Genomic DNA, 10,886 nt, shown 5'->3' on the forward strand with positions numbered 1-10,886 from the left:
TCACTCTGAGGCCCAACCAGGTAGTCCAAGTAGGAGAAAGGGACTCAATAATAGGCAACAGAGTCAGAGACAGCCCCCGATCCAATTGTTAGGGGACTCACATGAAGACCAAGCTGCACCTCTACTATCTATGTTCACATTAGATGTCACCTCTTCTACCTAGGTTCAGCCCATGCATGCTCTTTGGTTGGTGGTTCAGTCTTTGTGAGCAACCCTGGGCCCAGTTGTCTCTGTAATTCTTTTTATGGTGTCCTTGGCCCTCCATCTTTTTCAATTCTGTCCCCCCTCTTTTGGATGACCCCCCTGAGCTCTGTCTGATGTTTGGCTGAGGGCCTCTTCATTTGTTTTCATTCACTGCTGGATGAAGCCTCTCAAAACACAGTTATGCTAGGCTCCTGTCTGCAAGCATGGCAGAGTATCATTAATAGTGTCAGGGGGTTGACTCTCTCACATGGGATGGGTCAGGTGGGCCAGTCATTGGTTGGCTGTTCCCTTAGTCTCTGCTCCAACTTTTCCCTGCACATGTTGAAGGCAGGACAAATTTTGGGTTGAAGGTTTTATGAGTAGGTTGATGTCCCCCTTCCTTCACTAAAAGTCCTGTCTGGCTACAGGAGGTAGCCTATTTAGTCTCTGTATCTCCTGTTTATAGGAATCTTAGCTACAGTCACCTCCATAGACTCCCTGTCGTCTCCTGGCCCAGGTCTCCAGCTAGTTCCAGAGATGCCTTCCCCACACTGATTACCATTATCATTCCCAGCCCTAACCTGTCCTCCTCTCCCCACACCTGACTGCCATCCCCATTCCTTCCTCACCTCCTCTCCCACACCTCTCTCCACCTCTGATGACTATTTTGTTATTCCTTTTGAGGGAAATTACCCAGTTTTCTAAGCAGAACTCCAGTGGCTCATGCTCTAAGATCAAGAAATGATAAATGGGGCCTCATGAAATTGAAAAGCTTCTGTAAGGCAAAGGACATAGTTGATAAGACAAATTGGCAACCTACAGATTGGGAAAAAAACTTCACTAACCCCATATCCAATAGAGAGCTAATATCCAAAATATATAAAGAACTCAAGAAGTTAATCACCAAAAACCCAAACAACCCAATCAAAAAATGGGGTATAGAACTAAACTGAGAATTCACAACTGAAGAATCTCAAATGACTGAGAAGCACGTAAAGAAATGTTCAAAGTCCTTAGTGATCAGAGAAATGCAAATCAAAATGACCCTGAGATTCTACCTTACACTAATCAGAGTGACTAAGATCAAACCCTCAAGTAACAACACATGTTGGAGAGGATGTGCAGAAAGAGGAATCCTCCTCCATTGCTGGGGGGATTGCAAACTGTTACAACCACTCTGGAAATCAATCTGGAGGTTCCTTAAAAAATTGGAGTTGAGTTTTTTACAGGGTGATAGATACAGGTGTATTTGCGTTCTTCTACATGCAGATATCTAGTTAGACCAGCACTATATGTTGAAGATGTTTTCTTTTTTCCATTGTGTGTTTTTGGCTTCTTTGTTAAAATCAAGGTTCCATCTGTGTGTGGGTTCATTTCTGGGTTTTCTATTCTATTCCATTGATCAACCTGTCTGATTTTATGCCAATACTATTTGTTGATTTTATTACTATTGTGCTGTAGTATAGCTTGAAATTGGGGATGATGATACCTCCAGAAGCTCTTTCATTGTATAGGACAGTTTTAGTTAATCCTGGGTCTTTTGTTTTTCCATATGAAGTTGAGAATTACTCTTCCACGGTCTGTAAGGAATTGCATTGGAATTTTTATGGGAATTGCATTCAACTGTAGATTGCTTTTGCCAAGAGGACAATTTTTAGTATATTAATCCTATTGATCTATGAGCATGGGAGATCTTTCCATCTTCTGATATCCTTAATGTCTTTCCTCAGCAATTGGAAGTTCTTGTCATATAGATCTTTCACTTGCTTGGTTAGAGTTACACTAAGGTATTTTATATTATTTGTGGCTACTATAAAGGGTGTTGTTTCCCTAACTTCTTTTGCAGCCAATTTATCATTTGTGTAAAAGGGGGGGTTACTGATTTTTTGAGATAATTTGGTAATTCTACAAATAGAACTACCAATTCCTGTAAATATAAAGATAAACACTTACTTGCAATTTTGTAAATAGGTTTCTACAATGAGGATACAATAAATATTTTATGTGTACATAAAAATGCAAGCTTTGTAGTCTGCACATTTGAACTAAAATATTAACTAAACAATGTTTTCAGAAAGAAGAAAAATGACAATAAATAAAACCCTTGATTTGCAGCAAGAGCTGAGTCACATTAGGCATGCTTAGTGTTAGTAACTTTAATTTTTTTTTTTAATCACCTTCAAGTCTCCAAAAGACATTGATTATTTTAGGTGAAAATTACATGTGGAATTTCAAAAAGTAAATATACAATAGTAGAGATTGTATTGATGGTTACCAGGGATTAGAGGAAGGGAAAAAGATGAGAAATGTTGGTCAAAGCTTCAAAATTCTAGTGAAATATAAAGAGGAAGAGTTCAGGAACCCTAACATAAAACACAGTGAATATGATTAAAAATAATATATTGTATTCTTGAGAATTATATAGCAGATTACAAGTATTCATATTACAAAATGGATACATAGGGCAACTTATATTGATTAATTAATTTAGTCATTATACAATATATACATATTTCAACACGTTTTGTACCTAAGATTATGTAACTATTAATTATCAAGATGAATGGGGCAAAGTGATAATGTTATATCATACAGTTAGTAATAAATGTAATTTAAAAAAAGAGCACAAAAGATGAGGAATGTTACCATTCTTCTGCAAATAAATAGTGCACAATTTGCAAAAAAATTCTATTACATTTTATTTTTAATATATTTTTCATTGAAATAGAATGATATCACTGTCCCCTACCCATTTTCTTTTTCCAGTCCCTCAGGAACATTTCCTCCAATTCCTTCCACATTTTTCCCAATGTCTAACTGATAGCCTGTTTTTTATTAGTATTGTTATATACATAGATATGTATGTATGTATATATGTGCACAGATAACTATATATGACTCTTTTGTTTGTGTGTATATGGTTTCAGGGCTGACAACTCTGCGTTGGACAACCAATAAAGAGTCTTATCTTTGAAAGAGGTTAATTCTCCTTCTCTCAGAAGTCCTTCGTTGCCTCTAGTTGTTTGTCTAATAGGATGCTTAGAAAATTCTCTTCTTCCACGTTAATATATTCATTGATATTGCCATTGTTCAGCCATTTCTAGGAGAGACTGTTTCACTGTAGACATCACTGTGTTCTAACCTACAATCTTTCCTTCTTCTGGGATGCTCCTTGAATCACAGATGTAGGAGCTGTGATGCAGATATGTTGTTTTGGGATGAGTTCTCTATGAGCCATTGATCTTTGCATTGTGTTAAGTTGTAGCTTTCCATGATAGTTTCCATTTGTTCAAAAGAACAGTTTCTTTGATAGGATCTGTAACTATACTTATATCTGAGGACTTGGAGCTAGGTGCCACAGATGAAAAAAACATAAGATGTTTGTCTTTCTGGGTATAATTTATCTCACATAATATAGTCTTTTATAGGCCCATCCATTTGCTTGCAAATTTAATGAGTTTATTTTCCTCACAACCGAATAGTATTCTATTGTGGATAATTACCACATTTTTATTATCCATTATTTTGTTGAAGGACATTTAGGCTATTCCCGTAGATAATACCTGACAAGACTTAGATGTAGGAAAGAATTTTCTGAATAGAACTCTATTTGCCCCAGAAATTAAGGTCAACCAACAATAGACAATTGTGACCCCATAGAAAAGTGCTTCATTGCAACTAAGAAAACAAATATTCAAGTGGAGAAGAAACCCACAGAATAGAAAAGAATCTTTGCCATTTATAGATCTGGCAGGCATCAATATCCAAAATATACAAAGAACTCCAAAACAAAGAATCAAGGAAACAAATGACCCAATTAAAAATGGCTAGGAGAGTTCTCAATAGAAGATATAAAAATGGCTAAGAAACACCACAAAGATGTTCATCATTCTTAGCAATCAGGAAAATGCAAACTAAAATAGCATTGAGATTTTATCTTATGCAAATGAGGATGGCCAGGATCACAAAAACAACTGGTTGGTGAAGCTTTGGAAAAAGAGGAACCTTTATTTACTCTTGACAGGAGTGCAAATTGGTGTGGTCACTCTCTGGAAATCAGCATAAAGAATCCTCAAAACACTAAAAATAAATATATAGTTTGACTCAGCTCTACCACTCCTTGGCATATGCCCAAGGGACTTGACATCCTACTTCACAGATACTTGGTCATTAGTGTTTGTTCACTGGCATCCTATTCACAATAGTCTCAAAAATAACTGTCTTAGGGTTTTACACCATGACCAAGGCAACTTTTATAAAGGACAACATTTAATTGAGGCTGGCTTACAGGTTCAGAGGTTCAGTCCAGTATCAACAAGGTGGGAATATGGCAGCATCCAGGCAGGCATAGTGCAGGCAGAGCTGAGAGTTCTACATCTTCATCTGAAGGCTGCTAGTGGAAGACTGACTTCCAGGCAGCTACAACAAGGGTCTTAAAGTCCACATCCACAGTGACACACCTACTCCATCAAGGCTACACCCTCTCCAACAGGGCTACACCTTCTAATAGTGCCACTCTTTGGGCACAGCATATACAAAACATCACAATAACCTAAATGTATTTCAGCATTTTAATTCAGACAGACAGAGAGACAGGCAGGCAGGCAGACAGGCAGACAGGCAGACAGACAGACAGACAGATGAACAGAAAGATGAATGAGGATACACACCCACAAGAGGGAGAGGGAGAGGGAGAGGGAGAGGGAGAGGGAGAGGGAGAGGGAGAGGAGGTAATCAGATAACCACTTGCCCAAGCCAGATCTCTCTTTCTTCACATGGGACCCGAGAATGGAATTCATACTTGTCAGGCTTGGTAGCAAGTGCCCTTACTCACTGAGTCATCTTACTGGCCCTTTTGTACAATATTAACTCTAAGTAGACTGTTATAATGATTAGTATGACAAACTGTGGGGGAACACCTTCATAGAAGCAGGGAGAGGGGGATTGGATAGGGGTTTTTTGGGGGGCAGGGAACCAGGAAAGGGGATAACACTTGAAATATAAATAAAGAAAATATTCAGTTTTAAAAGAATCTAAAAAAAAATAATTACCACACCAAAAAAGTAGATTATTAAATTAGAAGTCAGAGACTTAAATGTATACCAAAAAAAATACAAGAAAAACTACACAAAAATATAAAACAAATAGCATGTTAGTGCAGGAATGAAGCTGAGATATTTAGTATTTAGACATAATTTTATAAGAGATTTTACAAGAATCATAAAACATATGGAAAATTACCGATGTTAATAAAGATATTCATCTTCACACCCAGTCAAACTGAGTATTTTTATGAAGTGAACTCTTTCAAGTTGATATTCAGATTTAGTACAATAACACTCAGAATCCCAACAAAGCTTTGTGTATGAATATATGCATATGTACATGTATTCATATATATGTATGTATACACACATACACATATATAGATATACAATTTTAGATATTTAGATTTGGATTGAAATTTAAATTTAAATTCACATTGTCTGATTTCAAACCTTACTAGTCACCTACAGTAATCACAAAAGTATTGATGTGATTAAAGCTTAGAAAAATACATTGAACGCAACATTGGGACCAGCAAATAATCAACATGCATGGTGCCTCTAGAGTTAGTTTAATGAAGAGATGAAGGACATGAAAGTTTTTGATAAATTATATTGAGCAACATGGATGGAATACAAAGAGAGTTCAGCAGTCCCTTCAATAAATTACAACATAATGCACATTTCAAAATTAATTAAACCTGAATTTTAGTCTTAAACATAAAAATGAAGCCTATTAAAACTTCAGAGAAGACCAATGAGGTCTTTTAGAGGCAAGTAGATATATCTTAGAGGAAATACAAAGAGCACAAACATTAAGTATAAAATTTGAATTTATCAAAATCCAGAATTTCTGCTTATCAGTGTATCATCAAGAAAAGGAAAAGATAAACTATAGTTTGGGCTATAATAGTAGCTATATTTCACATGAATGAGTTTCATATGAATGGATTCTAGAGTATACTTGGGATACACACATAGCATATATATAGTATATATATATATGTATAAAATGTCAAGATCAATGAAATTCTAAAAATCAGTAATAAAAAGATATCTCAGCATAAAACATGTGCAAAATCAGTTTGTAGTAGAAAATGTATAAGAAGATGGCCAAGAAATGCATAGAGATCTGGTTTATATTGACAGTTATCAGAGAAATGCAAATTAAAGAAATTTCAGTCTCACTTTAATGACCAAAATTGCGACCAAGTAAGTTTCTATTGTTGAGAACGTGGAATGACTTCCATATATTGCGGTGGGTGCCGTCAAATACTAGGGTCACTTTAGAAAGCTTGAACAATTTCTTGTAGTTAACTTTATAACACAGCATTTGCACACCTAATTATTTAAGAGACACAAAAGCTTTGCCTGCAAAAGAATAAATTCAAGAATATTTATAGAAACTTTAATAATAAAATCTGCTAACTATACAAAGTGCAGCATCAGTTAGAGTGAAACAATAAATTGGGGTTTTAGTACTTCTTGTCTTATTGGTTTCTTGTCTTATCTGCTTATTTTGATTGTTTTATGGTTCTTTTTGAGAAAGTGTGAGAGAGAAATACCATGAAGTTGGGTGGCTCGGGAGGTAGGGAGGATCTGGAAGGAGTTGGGGAAGATCAATATATATATATATATATATATATATATATATATATATATATATGCTGTAAAAATTTTAAATAAAAGGTAAGTTGGGGTTCATATGCCATGGATAAATTTAAGAAACATGCCAAAACTACTTTTGTGAAAAACATCACATGAGAAGAGACCTACATCTAATGCTTTCAGGGAAACAACAGTGAAAGCAGTAAGATCCACTACAAGCTGTCAGAATGCTGGGGTTCAGGATAGGCACAGCATCTGCAGAGAGGCACAGCAAAAGGAACCATCACTCACTGTGGTGGCAAAGCAAAAGAATGAGTTTGGTAGGTCCTCACAAAATTAAACACATTCTTTCCATGTAATCCAGCATTCAATTTCCTTGGAGTTGATCCAAGAACCAGAAGCTTATGCACACAGAAAATCTGCACAGAGATGTTCCTTGTACCGTTACTGCCAGTTGCTAAGCCTCTGAAACAGCCAAGCCATTCTTCAGTGAGTGAAAGAATCAAGGGTGGCTCTTTAAGACTACAGAATATAATTTAGCAGAAAGAAATGAGCTGCCAACCCATAAGAAGACAGAAAAACCTCAGATGTAGGATATTGAGTGAAAGAGTCTCCAACCTCAAAAGGTTGCATGCGCTGTATAATTTTAGCTACATATTTTTCTGTGGTCTTAAAGTGCTTCCAATGGTGCTCTTTAAAATAGAGAATAAGACATAGCAAAGATAATATAATTCAGATAATACTCAAATTAAAAAAAAGAAAGAAAAGAAAAGAAGGGATTAATTACCCTTTCTTCTCCCCTTTCAGATGATATTCCCCATGTATGGTAGGGAGACATGAGGCCAAAAAGCAATGATGTAATTTGACGGCATCATACCATCTAACTCAAACAACAGGGTACCAAGAATAGTAGTTTTAGATATTAGCTGTACCATAGATTACTGAGGGAGCTCTAGAAATATGACATCTAGGTCCATCTTCAAATGTTTGATTTTGCTGGCCTGAAGTGTGGCAATGGGGTTTCATTATAAGTTTCTCAAGTGATTATACAGCATTATATGAGTGGGGAATCGAGTTGCAGAAGCAAACTTTGAACTATGTCCACTCCACCAAGGAAATCTTGGTCATCGGAGCTGAAGAAAAGGCTTGTTTGCAAGACTTGCATTTATCAATAACAGAGGCCTGAAAGGAAATAATGTTCTTTAATTGCATCAACACAAAAGGTAAACCTTCCTTTCTGGGAGATCTGTGGGCTGACCCCTCTGATAGATTTAAATACCTGACCCATAACTTTCTTTCTTGAATCTCTAGATCTGAATTTTGGAAAGCCTTCCCAGGTTCAGTTACTATGCAGGAAGATAGAGAGGCAGATCTTCCCAGACCTGCCTTGCTGCTCAGCCTTTCTGGCAGCCTGCCTACTCAGATAGATGAAGGCACCTGGGCAGTCAGGAGGAGGTACAGCAATGTTCCGTTATCCAGAGCTCGTGCAGAGCACATATCTACCTCACTCCTCTGTGTGTGAAACAGGCAGGAGTATGCTTTGGATTCAACATATTTTCAAAATGAACCTTAGTCATGGACCCCGTTAGAGTTTCTATACAGTACACTTTGAAGCAGAAGCTATGGCACAGTTGTTTCTGCACAGTTTTCTTTTTTTCTCACCTCATATTTCCATGGAAACCATGGGGTTTGAATGATTGACATGGCGGTAACTATTTTCATGTGTGATTATAGTACCTGTTCTTTTAGAAGAAAAGACTTCCCATGGGGCACCATTATCAATAGTGAGCTTCAGTGCAGAAATGACTTACAATGAAGCTCTCATTTTTTTTTTTTTTTTTTTTTGGTTCATTTTACCAAACACATCTAAGGAGCCAACACTCTTATATTTGCTTAGACCACATAGTTTCAGTTGCTTTATTCTACCACCAGAGAGTCCATTGATATCAAGGAGAATGGATTCTAGTTATATTTTATGGAAGAAACTGTAAAACTTCATGAGGAATTAGAAGTGTATTTGTGAGAAGCATATTTAATAACTTATCAGAGTGTCCTGGGAGGTACCTGGTGGACTGTTCGCACCTTTTGCCTGCTTTGAAGCCAGAATAGCATGGTCTCGATGGCCCTCCTCAGCTTGGCATTGCCTGATATCAGGATGGCTGCATGACCAGAAGGACAAGCTGCCATCATCCCTATACAAACCATCACTCCACCCTTATTGTGCCATAGCACCAGTAAGGGTATTGATATTAAAGCAGCACAGAATGACACCACGTAAAAACAGAGAAAGGAGATCAGAAATATGATGGCTCTGATGTGGGCCTCAAGGCTGGGGTCACAGGAGCCTCTGGCTTGGGACTTCATAGTCCTCATGTGACTCCCCAGGGAGATAACCAGCACTCCAGAGGAAACCAGGAAAGCTAGAGAAGGGGGAACAGAGCCTACGTTGCAGAAGATAAACGAGTAAAAGAAATTGAATTTTGCAATTTGCAAACTGAATTCTGTGTTGTTCATGTGCAGTAGAGATGTCCCCGAGGAGTGGGATCTGCTAAAAAAGTCCCACAAACAAAGGGCAGTGCAGATGCAGGAGAAAAGAAGAGCAACCAGAAGCATCTGGAGAAATCTCCTGGAGACCCAGCTTGCTACGTGGAGTGGAAAGGTGTGAGAGAAGCGGACAATCTTGGAGCAGTAGAGGAGACTGAGGCAGGCAGCCAGCCAGAGGCTCGCTTGGTTTGCAATCATCCAGAGAGTAAGGATGGCTTGGTAGTTGTGGCTCAGTGGGTCTTTCATCTGCTGGAAGCAGGCGAGCTGAATAGCATCCAGAAGCAGAAGGCCCTGCAGGAAAAGCCTAGTGATGCTGAGACACAGCAGCGCGATGTCACAGTTGTTCAATGGCTGCTTTTTTACCACATCCCAAGCGTTTACCAAGACAATGAAGGCGTTGGCCAGGATTCCCACTGCAAACTCCATGGCCGAAAGGAACAGAAATGAAATCTTGGTTTCATAGGACACAGTTAAGGCGGGAGTCAGAGTCAGCATGATATCCCTTCTCTGATTAACTAATCTAAAACTCCGGTTTTACCCACCAGAGCAGGAAAAGGTATCGTTTAAACCGAGAGCTTTCCTTCACAAGGATTCCTTGCCCAGATTTTCCCCCTATGAACACAAATCTCCAATAGGAAACCTGGAGGGGATGTTGTCACGTTACAGTATCTTGTGATTTGGCATGAAAGTTTGTGGTAAGGGAGGAGCAAAGATGGGCTTACCTCTTGGATGATGCAAAAGCTTTAATAAACCCAGGTGTTACCTACCCAACTGCCCCACCCCCACCCCAAGACACATTGCAGCAACGGGAATGTAAACAAGATTGAGTTTCAGTTCCCTAACCAGGCAAGGTTTGGTTTTACATGCCCACATGGACTTGGACGCACAAAGAAGAGGAGGATTTGTTTATGGGCCCAGGGACACTGCCTGTAAGCAAAACAGATGCTCTAAGTGAATTAGGCTTTGAAATGGGGTCTCTTTACATTTGCATTTCTCATTTCACAACTGAGGCCTCACCTACTATAAATATACTTTAATATGATTAGGTGACTGTTCCTATCCAAGAAGTCTTAATCCTCACCCTCCATAATGTACAGCCGATACAATCTACATAGCATGGCCCCCTGTTGAGGAAGGGGACTACCCACCCATCTCAAAAAATTTGACCCAGAATTGCTCCTGTCTAAAGGAGATCCAGGGACAAAGAGTGGAGCAGAGACTGAAGGAAAGGCTATCCAGCGACTGCCCCACCTGGGGATCCATCTCACATGCTGCCACCAAACCTAGACACTATTGCTGATTCCAAGAACTTGCTGATAAGAGCCTGGTATAGCTGTCCCCTGAGAGGCTCTGCCAGAGTCTGATCAATACAGATGGGGGGAGGGGAGGGGTGGGGTGGGGGATGGTTGTAGCCAACCATTGAACTGAGCACGGGGATCTCTGCGGAGAGCCTTTTGGGGTGCTGCTTGAGAGGAGTCTGACATTGGCCAAGGACAAGGAAATGGG

The 10,886-nt window shown here is 38.7% G+C and overlaps 1 protein-coding gene across 1 annotated transcript; it reads right to left on the reverse strand.

Annotated features, from left to right (window-relative positions):
• Nucleotides 1–8,879: 8,879 nt before the first annotated feature.
• Nucleotides 8,880–9,875, reverse strand: Tas2r38 (taste 2 receptor member 38). The gene has a single exon (XM_021191835.1). The coding sequence runs from the start codon at nucleotides 9,873–9,875 to the stop codon at nucleotides 8,880–8,882; it is 996 nt and encodes a 331-aa protein (XP_021047494.1).
• Nucleotides 9,876–10,886: the final 1,011 nt, after the last annotated feature.

Source organism: Mus pahari, chromosome 2, assembly GCF_900095145.1.
Source record: "Mus pahari chromosome 2, PAHARI_EIJ_v1.1, whole genome shotgun sequence".
NCBI classification, from domain to species: Eukaryota; Metazoa; Chordata; class Mammalia; order Rodentia; family Muridae; genus Mus; species Mus pahari.

What these genes read in the sequence shown, in the direction of transcription:
- Tas2r38 (XM_021191835.1), bottom strand. Translation starts at nt 9,875, where the DNA reads ATGCTGACTCTGACTCCCGCCTTAACTGTGTCCTATGAAACCAAGATT.